General features: G+C 34.4%; 2 protein-coding genes across 3 annotated transcripts in view; one reads left to right on the top strand and one right to left on the bottom strand.

Annotated features, from left to right (window-relative positions):
• The window catches only part of LOC129743930 (uncharacterized), a 178,861-nt gene that overhangs the window by 132,126 nt on the left and 26,591 nt on the right, over positions 1–20,144 (bottom strand). The gene's annotated exons all lie outside the window — the stretch shown is intronic.
• LOC129743931 (uncharacterized) lies at positions 18,343–19,036 on the top strand. The gene is made up of 2 exons (XM_055736171.1): positions 18,343–18,408; positions 18,474–19,036. Exons 1-2 carry the CDS (start codon positions 18,364–18,366, stop codon positions 18,975–18,977), a joined length of 549 nt encoding a protein of 182 aa, XP_055592146.1. The 5' UTR covers positions 18,343–18,363; the 3' UTR covers positions 18,978–19,036.

The raw sequence follows: 20,144 nt of genomic DNA, 5'->3' as shown, positions 1-20,144 counted from the left end.
GAGAATGCAGATTATACGGGACAGAACGACAGAACTGTGGAATTGGTCATGACGTATCGAGGGCGTTGGACGTGCTCAACGAGGACAACCTACTACAATTTTTAAGAAGTACCAAAATCATCCAAAAACTCTAGACATAAGTTAAAAATGTAAATTTTTCTAAAGAGGACGAATGACCAAGTTGGTTAAAATCCTCTATAAATAAAAAATATAGAATAGAATAGAATAGAAACTAAAGCGATTATTTCAATGCTTTAAATTTCTTCCATATTAATTCCCCATCGTGTTTTTAGTCGATTATTTTCAACCAGATGATATTATCGGATGATGTATTACAAGATATTTTTTAAGTAGAGGTTTTTCTGGTTTTCAAAATGTCAACAATAACTTGAAAGTCATCAGATGATTAGTCGCTTCTAGGGTGTTTATCCCTAAAGAGATTGCGTTTCTTTAAAATCTGGGACAAAACATGTGGAAACAGGTGCCAAGCTATTTGTACATCTGTACATCCCGGCCAGATATTACTTATCTGAAATATTTAATGGATTTATGGGCAAGCTTGAATATATCCAGAAAATTTGGAATAAACTATAATCAAAGTTTAAAGCGATACTTGTCATCATTCTCCTGTACGATCTGCAGTGAAAGATACGCGGATACACCTTAGATGTTTTGCTGAAACCATAAGTTTTCAATGATTGTGTAGCTTTTACAACACTTTTGAATATTTCATAAATTATTCAGTCATTTGAAAAATTTTACAAATCTGTAGTAGATATTCGGCCTATTCGGCCGAATACTTAGCTCAACTATTCGGTGAGCCGAATATTCGGCTTAACGGTTTTTTGGCGGTATTCGGCGCCGAATATTCGGCCGAACGAATATTCGGTACATCTCTACTTTAAAGCATCAAAAATTATTAAAAGTCTACTATGAAAAAAATTGGAAACTTTTTTGTTTCAAGAGATCCAGTTTTATTTTGTTGTACAAAGAAGAATACGCAAAAATATGAATCTTTGTTGAAAACATCAAAACTCTATCGCTGTTTCAGGGCAGAGTGATAGAGGTTTTATTTTGAAAGGTGTTTAAAAGTTTCTATAAAGTAGTTTTTTTTTTATTGTTTTATTGTTAAATGACGATTTACATGAATAACTTATTCTAAACATTGGTTGAGACATTCAAATCACACGTTTTGAACAAGATTTACACATTTTAGGACGTTTCCTACCTTACTTATTGCAATTTTAAGATTTATTTTTTATCAACTTCACGTTTATTGCAAAAAAATGCAAATAGATTTTCAAAACTAATAATGCTTAGTTAATTTATAAATGGGAAGTTACAAATGCGTGTATCTCAAAAACCATTCGTTTTATCGAAATACTTTCTATGGAGGAAATGAAGATAATCTAATGATAATTCAGGAAAAAATTTGAAAAAAAATTTATCGTTTTTTCTAAGGAAAATTCCTACTTCATTTTCGGTCTCTCCCATCGGTTGGCGCACACTTTTTCAGCCATGATATTGATCAGTATTTCCAACTTATACTCCGTCAAATCTGTATTTTAGGTGGCTGCATCCTCCTCCTTCAATCTCTGCTACTTTTTGGTTCAATACTTCTCTTTTGATAGAAACTGACAGGGATGAATGACTTTTAGAAGTTAAAATCCATCCAAATAAAAAAAAAAGAATAGAAACTGAGGCCAGTTTGGTGGATACAGCTGTTTCGATATTAACAAACTTGATTATTTTTGAGTCACTTAAAAGCATTTTAAATTAAATTTCTGCTGGCAAAATCTGGTAATAACGAAGTAAAACCAGAAGTAAAATTGAACTCAAAGTATAATTGGTTAGTATAGATCGTAGGTTCGCAGAGTACACACAAGATTACTGTTTTTCGGCTTTTAAAAACAGCGGAAACCATTTTTTTTTTTCGTTTTGAAAATTGTTGTTTTTATTTCCACAGGGGCAAAATCTTGGCTAATCATTATATTTTATACAAAACAACCAGCAAACACATACTTTGATATGCTAGGGACCTTGCCATGAGCAGACATGTTATAGTATAGAATCCAAACGCTGGAATTAGTTTGAAATAGGAGTTTTTATAATTTTTTTTCGTTCATCAGGAATCATCTGCCTCATAGACTCGGTTGTCGGCAAAACAAATTTAAATTTGGCTGGAAAATCCGTTCGAGCCGTTGCCAAGTAATTTTTTTTAACTGGGATTCGCCAGAAGTCAGCTTTGACATAGGTTTCATCGTCCATCACAAGAGACCCGTCGAACTTGGTCAGCACCTGGCCGTATAGCTTCCGAGCAAGGATTTTTACCGCACTATTCTGATTTACGGTCAGATTTGGCTGTTTGCTAGCTCGATACGACTTGTTTCCTTCCCGGAGTCGAATTCTCCTCACGGTACTATGGGCAGCCCCGAATTTTCTGGCTAATTCACGGTCCGACCAATTGGAATTCCTCTTAATCGTCTTCAGAATCTTACCACGCTGTTTCCGGTCGACAGTTTCACTCCGAAGTTTGGCTTGAGGCTTCCGAATCGTCGTCGATATTTCCTTATACCGTTTGATAATGCGCCATACGGTATTTCTGAGCATTTTCAGCTCTTTAGCTAGCCTAGATGCAATGTAGTGTATTTTCCAAATATCTAACTGTGCACAATTTTTTCCCTTCTTTCGGCTTCCATGTTATTATTTCGCAAGCTTTAGTTTCTTGGAAGCTTAGAGTGCGCTCATTCGCGCTCTATCAAAATCGAAACAACAGTGCAGTGGCACTGATAATCTATCTTTCTTAGCTCAGTAATCAGGAGCTATGTTAAGTAAATAGATAACATTGGCTTGTAATTTTAAACTAGAAATGTTTTCTTTTTGGAATACCAGAATCTCTATAAAGGATCGAACAGGAATGAATAGTTTAATAGATTAAATTAAAAATAATTATAAATTATTGAATTGAAAACAGTAACAGAAAAATTAGAAAATTACGATAGTTCAGAAAACTTTAAATTATACAGGCCTTAGTTTAATTTCGAAAAATGAAAAATATATCACGAACACAACTGTATCTGTAATAACTCTTTCAATAAACGAGTAAAATGTGTGATAAGTTCGTGGTAAGTAAGTTCAGTTCAAGCATTTTTTTTAAAGTTTATAAATTTAATCTTAATCTTCAATGAAAATGATACATTTGAACAATTTTCAAACTACCAAAATTATTTATTAATTATATGCCCTTTTGTGATAGTCGTTTACATTTCATTTTCATGAAATCGCGGATGCAGTTGACACGTCTCAAAAAAGGCTATTGCACACATTTTATAACTTCATGTCCATAGAACGCTTTTTAAGCCCTATTGGTAGCTCTAATACTGCGTGATACGATTGACATGACACAAAAAAGGCTATTTGAGGGACATTTCATAACTTTCATGCTCGCATTCGAGAGAATTCGGTACCAATTCCCTTCGGAACCTTTGTTCAGCAAAATTCGGACTATGGAGGCACGCGTTTAAGTAGATAAGGGATTTTTGGTAGCTTGGGCATACAGCTATGTCCCAAGATAGCGATCTAGGAAATGGAGAACAAGATACGCTTCTTAGATAGCCTGCTTTTGACTTGTCACAAACAGTTATGCTGGGTTGAAACGACCTTCATTTAACAAGAAGGACTGACATCATTCAAGAAAAGATATGTGATTCGTGTAAGCCCTCTTCGAGAATTTTCGGTCTTAGGTTTCAGGTGGAATTCAGGTAGTATGGTAATTAGTAATTCCACCTGAAACCACCTGGGAAGCAGCTTATCTATTAAAATCGACAGGTGATTCTGTGGTGAAAAGTAGCCTGAAAATTTTGTACACTTATTCGTTAAAAGCAAAACGACCGCAACATGAAGCGCAAAATACGACCCGAACCCGAAAGATGGTTCCTAGGACAGTCAGGAGCAAATCTGAGATATCCATACGTGATATTGCGAGAACAATTTCTAGTAATGACTTAAAACACATTGAGACGAATCTGTCGAAGTGGAACATAGTTGAATGTGGACTTTGGACAATTTTCAGAACACAATTTTTCGCAGGGAGTTTTCATGTTTCCCTGAAAGTTCATGGTTGACAGTTGACAATGTATTTGAAGTTGAGAACGGAAAGCGAGATGTTATTCACTAGAACGACTATGAGTGTTCAAGTAGGCAAGGAAAAGCGTGTTCAACTTCAAATGCAAATACTGACATTCATCCTATCGCACAAGGCTTCAGTGAGGTTGTGGTCTGGCTGGACAGGTGCCATTGAAGTCGGGATTTCATGGAGTAGCATCATATTGCTGTTATTGCAAAAGCATTCAACTACCTAAACAAATTTTCACATTTTAAAACGTTGAGAATCATGCCATGTCGTATTCTCAAAAAACCGCTAAGAAAATCAACATCATTTATTGAACCATTTAAGATTACCCAATATCTTGATAAATTAATCAACGAAAGCCTTAATACAGAACGGCCATGATGACCACTGATACCAGAAAAAAAGGCTAATATGGAAGTACAGGTTTTTTTTACGCGGTATTTTGTCCCGCGTAAAAAAACCGCGTAAAAAAACCGCGATAATTCGAAAATCCGCGTAAAAAAACCGCGTTAATTCGAAAATCCGCGTAAAAAAAACTCGATAATTCGAAAATCCACGTAAAAAAACCCCGAAATTCGAAAATCCACGTAAAAAATCCATTGTAATTAAAAAATTCGCGCAAAAAAGCACGTTACTAAAAAAACGCGTAAGAACCATGATTATTTCAAAATTGGCGTACAATGATAGTTTATTTTTAAGATAAAAAACAAAATCAGTTATATTATGGGGATGAATAAACCTATGGGTTTAAAATCCCAAAAAAAAAAAAATCAGTTATATTAATAGAATAGTAGAATATAGTTAGGCTTATTTTACAGTGTGGAATTCAGATCGTCTCATGTCTCATGTCTAAGATCTCATGTTCCATGTCTAGGGTCTTAGGTTTCATGTCTCAGGTCTCATGTTCCATGTTTCAGGTCTCAGGTCTCATGTCTCAGGTCTCAGGTCTCAGGTCTCATGCCTCAGGTCTCATGTCTCATGTCTCATGTCTCAGGATTCAGGTCTCAGGTCTCATGTCTCATGTCTCATGTCTCATGTCTCAGGTCTGATGTCTCATGTCTTAGGTCTCATGTCTCATGTCTCAGGTCTCATGTCTCAGGTCTCATGTCTTAGGTCTTATGTCTCATGTCTCATGTCTCAGGTCTCATGTCTCATGTCTCATGTCTCATGTGTCATGTCTCAGGTCTCAAGTCTCAGGTCTCAGGTCTCATGTCTCAGGTCTCATGTCTCATGTCTCATGTCTCAAATCTCAGGTCTCAGGTCTCAGATCTCATGTATCACGTTCTTAGTCTCAGAGCTAAGATTTTCCCAACTACAAAAAGATTCTAAGTGTTTTCCTTTGAAAAAGTCTTAGAATATTTTCTCAGAAAAACCGCGTTAATTCGAAAATCCGCGTAAAAAAAACCGTGTAAAAAACCGCGTAAAAAAAACCTCAGTGTAGTTATTTCGGGAGAGCTTCGAATCATGCTCTGCATCCATTCTGAAGCTTTCGCGAACAAATTCGAAGCACAACGTTATTTTTGCTTTCTTGCACTTTTTTTTGTATCTTGTCCAAGTGTAGGTCCCAGTAGTTGGTTAGTTGGACTTTTTCCAAAGCATCCCGAAAAATTGATGTTTCACCTCTTTGTGACAATGACAACAACGTTGTTGTCTCCTTGATGATGATTACACTTGGGGATTAGGTACCATTGTTTCCTGCGTTTCTGGGCGCTTCGGAGGCCCAGTTCGGGAACATAAGCATATAGTACAGACAACAAGACGACAGGGAAAAACCACGTGTATTCCGAGAGATGGGCCGGTGCCACCGGTCTAGGAGAGACTTCGAGGATAATGACGTGGTGACGTGTTTCTTGTTCCGTTTTGTTGCTCCTCAGCAGTATATGTATGTCCTATGTTGGCCGTCTTTTTTTCAGCGCCATAGTCTCGTGGAAGGATAGCTTACTGGCGCCCGCTTACATCGCCATCGGCTCTGCTGAACAAGGAAGGTTCCGTCCAGTCATTGGCAATCGATCGGTTCGGAAAGTTTTTTGCAGCCGCAAAAAATAGGACGTTTGCTGCTGCTGGTGTCGTATATAAGCCTTGAAAGTTTTTTTTGTATTCCGTTGCACACCTGCGTTTCGTTTTTGATCCACTGGGACCGAGAAAAGATGAAGTACGAATTTGCAAAAGGCAGAGCTCCATGCTAAACAGCGGTGATGTAAATCGATCCGTCTTACGAAAGAGACTTGGAATGAATAATTTAAATTTTGCTCCCTTTTTCTTGGCCGTTTGTTTTCGGGTCGGGTAAGGATCTCGTACAATTTTCGACATAATCTTTTACTGCTCAAACTTGTACCAATTGATTGAGTATACAGGAAGACGGATCCGAAACTGGAACACTACGAAACTCATCTTATTAAGAAACCCATCCATCCTTACTCTAATCTGATAAATTGATAAAAAAAAAATCAGTTCCTCATGAATTTTTTAAGGTTTAGATACAATTACCTAATGTCTGAAAAACAATCAATCAAGCCATCATGCTGATTCAACAGCTGAAAACTACTACTGATGTTAACAATCATTAACCATAAATGATAACCATCCGAAGGACAAGAGACAGGCATTAGATGATTTGATTCATCGGAACAAACCGTCTGGACCTACATTTCTATTTGTGGAGAATATTGATTTCACCCGGTTGAATTCTTCGGATGGTTCCGATCCTGGAGAAACACAGATGTAAGTTGCTAGGAATTTACCGATTACGACTGATGGCGGTTGCCATCTGTAACACTTTTATCTCCGACTATAAATATACATACATACAACCTACGTACAGCGAAGGCGACTTAGTCCTGGGCTTTCTGCATCTGCACTAACAAGGATCGAATGGACATATGTATTTTTTTCATCTAGTAGATAAATAAATAAAGAATTTCAAAAATGTTTGTAACAAAATCATTGGATAAAAGTTGAAAAATTTAATTTCAAATAAAATCACCCTCATATAACTTAATTATGAATTAAAGAATTTACATAACTTGAATTCGAGTATTAAAATAAACACTAAAAGCTAGAAGATATTTTAGTCATTCGTTCGTGTTTGTTAATTTCGTTATCAAAATATGAATTTTATGAATTCAATTAAAAAAAGGAAAAACACAGGAGCCATTTTTAGTGCAATTACTGTTGGACGTTTTTTGCGAAGATTAACAGCCTCTGGACCGGTCTGAGAATAACTGAACAAACGATTCTCTTTTGCAGGTCAGATAAGCAGAGCAAAATAAACCTTTCAACTCTAATGCAATTAAGATTAAATAACATGCTAAGGCATTTGAATTGCGCACGAGCACATAGAGCTCACAGCACGTCCAATTGTAAATGCTATAAATTGAATATAAATAAGAGCATTTTTGAGGCACATTTTAATGAATATATTCAGCTATAGCTATGGTTGACATGCGTACATACGTATTAACAATGTATTTTAGTTCGTTTTATCAGAATGTCAAAAAATTGAACTACTTTAAAATTGGGATGCAAAAATTTTGGATTGATTGATTTCTGTAAATCCTAGCAATTTTTGTTTTCAATATTTTTTTCACCTCACCTAATTTGATATATATGAATTTTAGGATTTTAATAATTTCATTCAGTTTGAACGGTGTTTCTCACCTAATTTGATATATATGAATTTTAGGATTTTAATAATTTCATTCAGTTTGAACGGTGTTTTTCAGCGGAAAGCGTTTAAAAACAATCATGCAAATATAAAAAAACCATGAACAAGCCGTGCTAATTCAGAAGATCAGCTCTGAGACCTGAAACGTGAATCCTGAGACTTGAAACCGGGAAATGAGATCTGAGACATGAGAATTGAAATATTAGACCTGAGATCAAAGAACTTGAGATAGAGACCTTAAACCTAAAATCAAATACCTGAGACTTAAGAACCGATGACCTGAGACTTGAAATGTTAGACCTAAGTTCTGAGACTTAAAACACGAGAGCTGGGTCTTGTGACATGGGACATGAGGCCCGAAGAGACCCGAGACCTAAGAAATCAGACCTGAGTTCTGTATCTCCTTTCTCTTGTTTCGGATCTAAAGTTTTAGGTCTAAAGTCCCATTTCTCATGGCTTAGCTCTCTTGTCTTAGAGACATCAGACCAAAGACCTGATACATAGAACCCGACATTTGAGACGTGGAACCTGAGAGTTAAGACATAAGATCCGAGACCTGAAAAATAAGACCGGGGAAAAAAGACTGGAAACCTGAGTTCTGAGTCATGAGATCTGAAATCCAAACATTCGGACCTTGAGCTTGAGACATGAGACATGTAATAAAGATTTTATTTCTAAGACATAAGACATGAGATATGAAGCATTAGACTGAGTCGATTTTGGGGTCATTTTTTAATTTCTCAAACCCTGGAATCTTAAAAGCTTCGTTTTGGATCAAAACTTATCCATGATTTTTTGCAGAATTTTTAAATAACGTTTACAAGAGTAAATTTGAACTTTAAGGTTTGTATGGGAAAATTGAATATTTTGTACTGAAAAGCCACATGATTTCTGTTTTTTTTTTCTGCGGAACCGTACCTGCTAATGGTTTTGGTGCCAATTTTTAAATTATCTAAAGGAAAATTTCCGCTGAACAACTTTGTCGAAGACCGTGACTCCGTATCTCATTAGACAAATAAGTTATTAGGTGTTGAATGGAGGCATGATGTATGGTATTGAAAAACACCCCCTTATTCTGCGCCGCGCGTGAGGTGACGATAGTCGATCACCCTAGTCACCCGATTCCAGTAGTCGCTTTAGGTGAGAAACGTCTTTTAGAATGAAATTTTTGAGTTTTTATCCTAATCTAGTAGTCAGCTGGCATGAACCTCTGTCACATCGGCTTCGGGAATAAGGTGACAAGATTCACGTGACTCCGACTCGACTCGACTATCGTCACCTCACGCGCGGCGCAGAAAAAGGGGGACAGTAAATTCAATCGACATCACTGCTGGGTGCCTAGCGAGGTATTTCATGACTACTTTTCAAGCAATACTTTGCGAGACACCAGCAGTGATGTCATTTGAATTTATTGTTTTGAAATGCCAAAAGACATACCCCTATTAAACAATAATTTGTTTCCCTAATGTGATACAAACTAACGATTTTCGATCAAATTTTTCAGTGGAAAATTTTATTCAGATTTTTTTTTTTAAATTGGCACAAAACCATTAGCCGGCTCGTCTCAAACCCAAAACTTTAAATTGGCTCATGTAAAGGTTACTTCAAAATTCTGTAAATCATCATGGATAAGTTTGAACCAAACCCAAGTTTATGAAGACTTTTCCATGGCATCCAATTTTTAAAACGGTTTTATTGTTACATAGGAAATGCTTCATTTATCGTGTGTTTGGAAAGAGCCCTGAAAGTTTAGCTAAAACTTGAATAAAACACTATTTAAGAGTATTGTTAAAAAGTTGCAAAAGTATTGCTAAAGCTTCAATAAAACACATTCTTTCCTGTTTTTATTAAAGCTTTGGTAGGTACTAATTTTAAAAATGCGCTTAAGAGGGGGGTAGGGTCTAACGGGTATAAAAAAACACCATTTTCACGATTTTTTTCTGGAGCTATCGTTCAAACAAATGTATTCAAATTTTTTGCATTATACAAAGCATTGTTAAAAGAACATTTAGTAATTTTTTCGTAGAAAAATATTGAAAAATGAGCCGGTGACGGAGCATTTTTGAGGATGCCTTTTAGAAAACAGGATTTGCGGTGGACACTGTATATCAGCACAGAATCATCTGAAGTCAAAAAATCAGAGCAAAATATTTTTAATAAATGTTTTTCTGGACCCCAACGTTTTTATTTAACTTAAAAATATTTTCATGAAATTTTTGTGGCTGTTTGAAGTAAAAACTACGATTTTTCACTTAAAAATCCGCATGTTTCACCTGTAAAATCTCCCCTAAATAAAAAAAATCAAAAAATAAAAACGTTGGGGTCTGGTATTTTATATATAGAAAATATGTTCCAAATTTGAAAAGAATCGGATAAGTAGTTTTCAAATGACGATGTCCACGGACTTTAAAAATGTGCTTTCGAGAAAAACGCGTTTGAAATTTCTGCTCTTGCTTTCTTGCAGTATTAGATAGGAGGAGATAAAGGCCTATAACTTCTACAGTTTTGCTTCAATTGACTTGAAAATTTGACACAACATTCTTGAAATGTTTTACAATAAGAAAATAAAAAAATAAAAAAATCGATTTTTTGAAAATTTTAGACCCTACTCCCCCCTTAATGTTCTTTTTAAACTAGCGTTCAAGCCAAGTTGAAAAACTGTTTTATTGGAACAGTGAATGTAGGCATGATAAAACTAAGTGGCAGATGATTTGACAAACGAGAAGAATTTATACACGCTTAAACATTTTTACCTCTTTTGAAAGGATTATCACTCAAGAAATTGAGAAAAACGGGCTATCAAAATGATATAAATTAACACAGCCAAATTCATCTGAAAAATAAAAAACAACTTTGTTGCATTCGCATTCAAGTTCCAAAACAAAACCGCAAATCAGTCCACATCATTATTCGCTCAATTTTTAGGGTTCGAATAAAAGCGCACTGTGAATAAACGTTTTTTTGTGATTCGATAAGAATAAAAGTATTAGACTTGTCATCCAATCCAGAGCAGGCATGAAAATTTTCATTCATTCACGTTGATGGCGAAATTTATTTTGGATCACTATACCCAAGAAAATATGATGGTCATGTCATGTCATGACAGAAATATTCCGATAATGTGAATGTAAAAACCATTCACATTCACGTGATGTAAATAAATTTCACGTATGAGAAGAGTGGGCAATGAATGAAATTTGGGAACCGAATGGAAATAAAAAAAGGCGTCTAGAAACGCTTATCTCTATTTTCATTTTTTATACTATTGTTAGTAAGAATTTGTTTATTGTTCCAGTAGTTAGAATTTGCCGTAGTATAACATTTGAATATCAGCTTGGCACACAAAGTTGCAAAAAATAGCATTGGTGACATTTCTCATGACCCATTTTAACTATCATGTCATGAACGATATATTGGAGATTCCAATGATCAATGACAGAATGGAAAAATCTTTCTTTACCAAAATAATTATTCATAGCATGCTTTCATTTAAAAAAATCTTAAACTAATAACATGTGAGGAAAAGAATGGGTCACTAGTCGCAGTATTCGGCTCGTCACTATGACATTATCCCGTCCCTGATCCAGAGTTAACAAAATTCTTTCCGGATAAACCGCCCTTGAAAATTTCTAGAAAACTGCAGCCACCGGCTTCTCCTCAGCAAAGACGGAGAAATTGAGCTTCATCACAGGCGAAAACGCTCATTCTAAGCTTTCATCAGTCTCAACAAGTTTCAGATGAAAATATTCAGAATAAAGACCACTAGAATTGGCCGATTATTGAAAATTACGATTTATTTAAAGCGTAACGCAGTTCTGATTATCGTCAGCAGACATCCGAAACACGTTTTATAGAATCGTTTTATCGATCGTTTTATAAATAATAGCGTTTTTTAAATCGTTAGCATACGTCAAATTGTTTATTGAAATTGTTTTATTGCAACATTTTTCTAACCGGCATAAAACCATTTTATAACTGTTTTACAACTGCCTTAAGATTTTCAATATTAACTTACTGAACGCCATTTTGATTGTGAAATTGAGTCGAAATTACTGACGCCATCTTGCTGAAAATAATACTAGAATACTAAAAACTAGACAATTTCAACATATTTGACAATGTTGGTGGTACTATTTGTTGTATAGGTGATGAATTTCAATGCAAAACAAAAATTGCATCATTTGAGAAAATTTATATTTTCCTTAAATAATTATTTTTTAATTAAAAAAAACTTAAAATGTGGTCTTGATTTTGTTTTGATGCTATTTCGTATATATTTCACCAGAAATCTGACGTTGCGGGAAGTTTCATGCTAAGATATATTGAAAATGAGAATGAGAATATTTTTAAAATATTTTAAATGGAATCTTTATCAATCACCAAATGCTTGGGAGAGTAAGTGATAACACGATAAAAAAAAACGGAACAGAAAGCTCCCACAGTAAAATTCCTATCAGATTCCATGACGTAGTTTTAAAAGAGCTGTCGATAGTCTTAAGAGGGCTCTTAAGGATTTCTTAAAGCTTTGTTTATAAGGTCGAATAAAACTATTTTGTTGGATGTTTTATTATAGCTTATAGAATTAGCTTTCAAGACGTTAACAAAACAGGGCCAACTAGTCCATATGTAAGCTTTAAAGTAGTTGTGCTGAAGCGTAGAATGCGCTCTGGCTTATAAAGTAGCTTTAGGAATTAGTCTTGAGCGAACTGCTAAGGTTGGAAATAAAACTTAAATTGTTACTTGAGAAATTAAGCTTTTAAGACCTCAGGGTTTGACAAATTCAAAAATGACCCCAAATCGACTCAGTTTAATGAATCGTTCTTGTCATTTCTCTCTGAGGCCAATGCTGTCTTCAATACCTAGGGCCAATCTTTTTTTTCGATTATAGTCGTTTTACCATCTTTGTGGTATTCGCAACTTTATCAACGTTCCAGTTGGCGGATAGTTATTGAAAAACTTATCCGGTACAACTGTGATCGAAAATTACTCTTGGGCTCGAACTCACGAACATCGGATCAGGAAGCAACAGACTTGCCAACTTAGCTATATAACAAGCCCTCTAGGTCCAATCATGTCTGTCTCCATGCATTTGAAAATTATCTTCAGTTTTGTCAAAAAGTTTTTACGGTTAATTTACTTAAGTTTACATTTTAAAGAATCATAATACGTTTAAGCTTGACAATGTGAAATTCTAAGTTTCCTTTTCAAATTATTGGCGTTAGAAAGTTTTCCCATTTTTAATATGAAATATGGCACCATGAGTGATTTTATTCAGTTTGGCATAAACAATAACATAAACAAATTTATAATGGAGATTATAAAAACTTCACTCGATTAAGGATCGCTCGATAAGAAAAGTTTGAATTCGATGCTGTACTTACGAAAACATGTCTAGTATTTGTTCCGAACTTACCTGAAAGGAAAAGAGAATTAAACCATAAAAATCTTTTAATTCTTTTGTAAAGGAATCACAAAATCGCTAAATGGTTAAGTTAAGTTTTTGTTTATTATAAAATTATCTGCTACCTGATACAAAGAAGGGTTATCTGCTCTGTTTCGAACCAATCGTCTTTACTAATCTTATGTCCATCAACCAATCCTGTATCGATTGAATTAAATGTACAACACACAAGTTCAGCTTTCGTTTCTTCGTTTTTTTACATAGTTCAATTTAACATTAAAACAATCTTTCTCGGAAACGTTATAAGCCGATTCTTCTGTTTCTTCCTTCGGAGTCGGAAGAAAATCAAGTTTAAGAGATTGAGGTTAAGTCCATCAGCAATAATTCAAGTCAGGTCCTATTTGTAACATCTTGGATCTGAGATTAAATAGTCTTTGCTAAAATTTTGGCACAATACTCACTTTTTGATAATATTATTGGTAATCAGTTTTTGGTCGCTCCTTCCTCCACAGGAAAAAAAATAATGCTAAATCACGTTAACGGAAAAACTGAACCTTTTGAAGGAAAAAACTTCAGTGAAGATAGAAGTTGTACAAACTCAAAGCTAAAAAAATATACGTAAGAACCTAATAACAAGCGAATGTACATTAACATTAATTACTTTGCGGTTAGGTCTATATGACCTAAACTGTACTTTCTCGAAGCGATATCTCAGGAACGGTTTAAGCTAGATACATGAAATTTTCTGACTTTTCCTAAAATGAGAAGCTCTACAATTTCTAATTTTTAGATTCTTGTAAAGGATTTCCAGTCACCTAGTAAAAAAAACAATCAGCCGATTAGGGTTATAAGTTTATAAGTTAGGGTTTTGGTTATAAAATCAAAACTACTGGACCGATTTTCGTAAAATTTCCATATTGAAATCGTCCAAATGTTGCTACTAGATGCTTCTTAAAAATTTGAGTTTTAATTTTTGTGGTCTCCAGGTATCGACCTAAAAACCAAAAAGTCCTTAAAAAATGGGTGATTTGCATCTAAGATTACTCATTTTGTTGGAGTCGTATTGAAAATCTTTGATTGATATGAATGCAGATAGATTGAGAGCTCATACTGAAATAATGAAAGCGTTTGGTTTTACAGACCACAGTTATTTGAAAAGTTCTTAAAATTATTTTAGCTATATTTTCATAAGGATCAAGAAATTTTGATGAAAAAAATTATCGTTCTGTTCGATAACATTCAATTTCGACCGATAGTGATAAATTAATAATGAAAAGACTGATGGGGTGACCAATTCTGGTATTAAATCATAGAATTTCAACACATTGAGGACCAAATCTGAGGTAAATCTACTTTTATTTTACGTTTCTTGTTACCCTTAGCACAACAACTCTGAAATGTTGAAATTAATTTTTAAATAATGTTATAAGAAACCATATACGGCACTTCAATTAACTCAAAAATTTGAAATCTCCGCATTTGATCCATTGTGTGTCGAAATACGGCTCATTTCTAAAATCTTTCGTTGTATGTTTTCCGCGGTTCTTAATGTGATAAAAATATCCCAAAAAAATTAAAATTTAGGTAGTTTTCATTGCAATGCAATGCATTGGTTGTTAGGTTTATAGATTAAATAATTTATCAGCTCAGTTTTATAAATATAAGCTAATTATTCAGTAAATAAAACAATGATTTTCAAGAAAAAATCAACTATTTTTTATGTTTTTCTAATATTACCGTTCATGACATATGGCATCGGAAACCATAAACTTTATTACTTAAAATAAATCATTAAATACGCCACAGTTAAGCTGACATAGTGAAATTTCACAATTTCAACCGGAATGGTCACGATCTTCGTTCAAAAATGCCATCTTTTTTTTTAACATTTTGCCTTTCGGCTCAATTCTCAGACACAATCAAATTTATATTATTTTTTTTCATTATAATTAGATAGTGAAAATGGAAATGATTCTAAAATGGTATAATTTATGAAAATCGGTTCGATAGTTTTGAAGATACAGCGAAAACAGTAATCCGGGTCTATATGATCCTAACTGGCTTTTTCTAACAGTTAAGGAAGCTTAAAAATTTTTCCATCTGTTGTTTGAATTTATTCGAAAATTAATGTTTCCGATTTCCGCTACCTTGTGCCGTGAAAACAATATGGGTCGGAGGAAAAACCCAAATGCAGGGCTGGTAGCGGTTTGACAATGAAATAGTAGGGACTTTAGTGACCAAAATTTGAAAAAAAGTGACCAAATAGTGACTTTGGGAACCGAAAAAAGTGACCAAATAGTGACTATGTAGAACGAAAAAATAACTTTGAAGTACAAAAAATGTGACCAGTCAGGCCCGTACGATGGACCCTTCGGGGGGGGGGGGGGGGGGGGGGGGGTTTCAAAATTCAAATTTAGATAAAATTAATAACAATACCAAAAATAAACAATTGAAAAGGAAAGGGTTTTCTTACACCATTTGTCACTCATGTTCAACACAAAAACTAAAAAAATGACTGATAAACAAAATTTTGGAAACATATTACAATAAATGTTTCAAATTTTCGATAAGTCAAAAAAGTTAGAAATAAATTAGTTTCAAAATAATTTCTTAGCGAATTTAAAATTAAAAAATATCTGAATTCTAAAATAAATGTCAAATCTTGTACAAAACTTAGCATGAATAGATGTTAGGAAAATGATAATAATTGTTAATTTTTATTCATCTAAATTTGGAATTCTTTTCCTCATTTTTAACCGGAAGTTTAGTGAGAAATTCCACTGTAATTTTTTTAATTTGAACAAAAAATATTTAATCACGATTTAAAATGTAAATTACCGATTACTGAATAAGAAATGAATTTTGAACAGAATTTATTCAATTTTTGATGTTTTAATTTAATTTTATAAAAAGAAGAATATATTTATAATTATTTTAAAAATGCCAGTTATAGAAGCCAGACATAAAACCTTTAATAAAGTAAAATCCTCCATGTTCAACTACACTGACAAAGAAATATTAGAAAATGAGTAATTATGTGAATGATAAAAACTGATAAACAATTAAAAATAATGAGTTCAAAACTTTTGTTATTAACACTGCGTATTAAAATTTATTTGGAAAGAATTTTTCAAACTTTTTAGATTCATTTAAAAATCATGATCGATCCAAAAATATGATTTCATATAAAAAATATTAATAAAAAGTTTTTAAAGGTTCAATCGCAGGTTTTTAAGCTTTGAATTACAAGCTCTGAGTATTTTGTCTCTTTTGATTAAAATATTGGGTCCTTAATGAACAGAAGGTTGAAATTATGTTTTTTTTATTTAAAATTTGGAGTTAAAGACTTATGGTTGAAGAACACGAAAATTTAGAATTTAAAAACAAAGAAACAATTGTTAAAAATATGTCTTAAAAATTTAAAAAGCTTGATTAAAAAAAGTCCGGCAAGTTGATTATAAAATTGAAAAAAAAAACTGTACAATAAAATTCGGTAGATTTATTTAAAAAATTGAAAAAACAGTATGGAAATAAAAAAGATTAGTTTTTAAAAACATTTAAGGAAGAGTTTTTTTCAATAAACATGCTTCATCATAACCATTTTGGTGCTTATTTTTTCAATTATTGATTTGGTAAATAGTGTCCTCACCACCGTACTGCCTATGGCCAAAACCACCCTATTGACAAGTGTTGTGAACTTTTTAATTTAGTGTATAATTTGTTTAATTTTAATATGTGCAAACGTCGTTTTAAAATAGGCTTAAGAAGAATTTCCTAGTTTTTAAGTCATCAGTCTGTACGGTAATTAAACCAAAGATGAAATAAATAATAATAATTATAAAAGCTGATAGAAATATTGCATACATATTTAGATTCGGGGAACCCAAATTAGTTGAAATTACCGTTTAAATTCATTGCACCTTAAAAAAATGTAATTTTTGTGGCCTTGTGTAAATTTTTAAAACCCTTTTTTAAGTATTTAGAAGAACAAAAAACACGAAATAAAATTGAGTCTGAAATTGTTTTTTAAAGAATATTTCATATCATCATAACATTTGTTATGACATAAAAGATTTTTTTCATAAAAAAATGGTTCGTTTCAATCTCAATCTTAGTTACACTTCTTAATAAAAACCCATTCTAACTAAAGACGAGATAGGGTTTTTGTATATCAAGTTTTGAGTTCCAATACAAAAGGTTGATTGAACTAAAAACTAGAATCTACAATCAAAGTTAGTTTCAATTCACGAACGTCAAATAATGTCGTAGATCGAAATGTCTCAAGCCAAGGGTGATTCATGCCGAAATTCCGCCGGAGGCGAAAAAAATTTCTGACTGACTGATCAAGTAATTTACCGGTACTACCGTCAATATTAACACGCGCAATTCAAATTACTTTTTCATTGGTTTATTATCGGTGAAAAAAGTGACTTTTGGTGATAAAAGTGACAATTTTTCAGAAAATAGTGACTTTAGTGACCAAATGATGAAAAAAGTGACTTTTTAGTGACTGACCCAAAAAAAGTGACCAAGTCACTAAAAAGTGACTCGCTACCAGCCCTGCAAATGGGTCTGTTGGACCATCACAAAAAAATTAAAATAAAAAAAAACACTCGTTATTTTGTTTGTTTTTTTTTGCTTTACACAAACACATTTTTTAAATAAAACTTCCCATGAATGTTCTTTCGAATTAAGGTTAGGTATGAGATGTTTACGATCTGTAACACTTGAGCAAAATCCGTCACATATGGATCAAAAAAGTTTGCCCAAAGCTTGTTTTACAGTTGCGATGCTTTCGAGGCAAATGAACTTGTTCAATTGGCAAAATTTCTGTTACCTTGAGGAACGATGAATAGAAAATATGTTTTTCATTGTATCGGAAAGGGTTGTTTGTAGGATGTGTTTATTTGATCACAAAGTAAACAAACATTTAAAAGGTATGAAAGTGTTCTATTATTAGAGTATCATATTGACATTTTATGATCGTCAGAAGTACCATAGCTTGAAACCATCTGATTCAACACACCTAATCGTTTTTCGAATTTGACGACAACAAACCTTTTTAAGGAAGCTTTTGAAAATAACAATGTTTAGGAAGTATAAATACATCCTAATATAGATAGACAAAGTACATTTCAGATCAGTCTTGAAGTCTACGTTGAAAAGATGAAACTTTCTCTGTTCTTTGTGCTGTGCGGATTTCTGGTTGTGGTAAGTTGTTGAAGTGTCTTTGGATTTGGAGTACGGAATAAACTCACACCTTTTCCATCCCTCAGGCTACATCCGGACAATCAACCCTCCCTGCAAGTCTGAAAAAGTTAGGAGTAGCCGTCGCAAATGTTGCCAAGACAGTAAAAGCTAACATCGCTACCGTCCAGCTGCTGGGAGGAACAACAGTGGTGACCGCTTTGCAAAAATTGGAAGCAGATACCGAAACTTTTTCCACCACTTTGTCGAATAATGCTGTTGACTTGACGCAAGTTCTGAGCGGTACCGTTACCAGGGCTCAAGCCAAGGCTGCCTTCAACAGCTTGACTGCTGCGGTCAAAAAACTGAACACCGATCTGAAGGCAGGTTTCAAAACCAAGTCCCCTCAGTTATTGATCAATGCCATGACCGCTTTCTACGAAACGGTTGCTCCGACGGTAACCCAAATTGTTACCCTGTTGCAGAACACCCCCGGAACTGCATCCTACAACGTACTGACCGGTATCAACACACTTATCGCTGATGCCAGCGCGCTGGCTGCTGCCGTACAGGGTATTGCACTGAGCGGATGAACTGCATTCCTTAGGTAACGATTGCGCTACGAAATAATAAAATTCTCAAAATTTCAAAACTCTAACCATATTTTTATTTTGAATACAAAGTCGTACGAAATTTTCAAGATCGACTCATGATCATAATCTCATTCATTAAAATTTATTCAAATTTATTCAAATAATGAGTAATAAATGCTTACACAGCACACATTTTTCTTAAACTTGTGAACCCGATACGACAGCTGATAGGTAATGAATAGTATGGACAATAGACTGAGTCGATTTGAGGTCATTTTTGAATTTCTCAAACCCTGGGGTCTTAAAAGCTTCGTTTTGGTTCAAAACTCATCCATGGTTTTTTGCAGAATTTTTAAGTAACGTTTACATGAGTAAATTTGGACTTTTAGGTTTGTATGGGAAAATTGAATATTTTGTACTGAAAATTATCATCATTTTTGTTTCTTCTGTGCAACCCAGCCTACTAATGGCTTTTGTGCCAATTTATTAATTCTTCAAAGGAAATTTTCCGTTGAACAACTTTGTCGAAGACCGTAACTTTGTATCTAATTAGACAAAAAAGTTATAAGCTGTTTAACAGGGGTTTAACAGGGCGAGCTTGACGAAGCCCCTCTCGAGGACTGTTGGGATACCATCAAGACAGCCATCAACAGAGCTGCGGAGAACGTCATCGGTTATGTGGAGCGTACTCGACGATACGACTTGTTCGACGAGGAGTGTAGGAGGGTGATGGACGAAGAGAATGCCGCGCGGGCGGCAGTAGTGCAAAGAGGCTCTATTCGAAATGTGGAAAATCACCGACAGCGGAAGAGGCAGGGAGTCCGAATTTTCCAGGAGAAAAAGCGTCGCCTGGAGAAGGAGGAGCTCGAGGAGCTGAAGCTGCTGCATCGTTCCCAAGAAACGCGAAAGTTCTATCAGAAACTCAACGCATCCCGCAAAGGCTTCGTGCCGCAAGTCGAAATGTGCTGGGATAAGGACGGGGGCATCCTGACGGACAATCGTGAGGTGATCAAAAGGTGGAAGCAGCACTTCGATGAACACCTGAACGGCGCACATGCAGGAGATCAAGACGGTGGGGGAAGGTACATCGCCGGCGTAGCCAACGACGTAGAGGAGCCACTCCCAACGATGAGTGAAGTTAAGGAAGCCATTCGCCAGCTGAATAGA

Source organism: Uranotaenia lowii, chromosome 2, assembly GCF_029784155.1.
Source record: "Uranotaenia lowii strain MFRU-FL chromosome 2, ASM2978415v1, whole genome shotgun sequence".
Classification (NCBI taxonomy): domain Eukaryota; kingdom Metazoa; phylum Arthropoda; class Insecta; order Diptera; family Culicidae; genus Uranotaenia; species Uranotaenia lowii.
Note: the sequence above shows the minus strand (reverse complement) of the source record. Positions and strands in the feature narration are given on the sequence as shown.

Coding starts and splice junctions, on each gene's coding strand:
- LOC129743931 (XM_055736171.1), top strand. CDS start 18,364: ATGAAACTTTCTCTGTTCTTTGTGCTGTGCGGATTTCTGGTTGTG. Junction 18,409..18,473: donor TGTGCGGATTTCTGGTTGTG/GTAAGTTGTTGA, acceptor TCCATCCCTCAG/GCTACATCCGGACAATCAAC.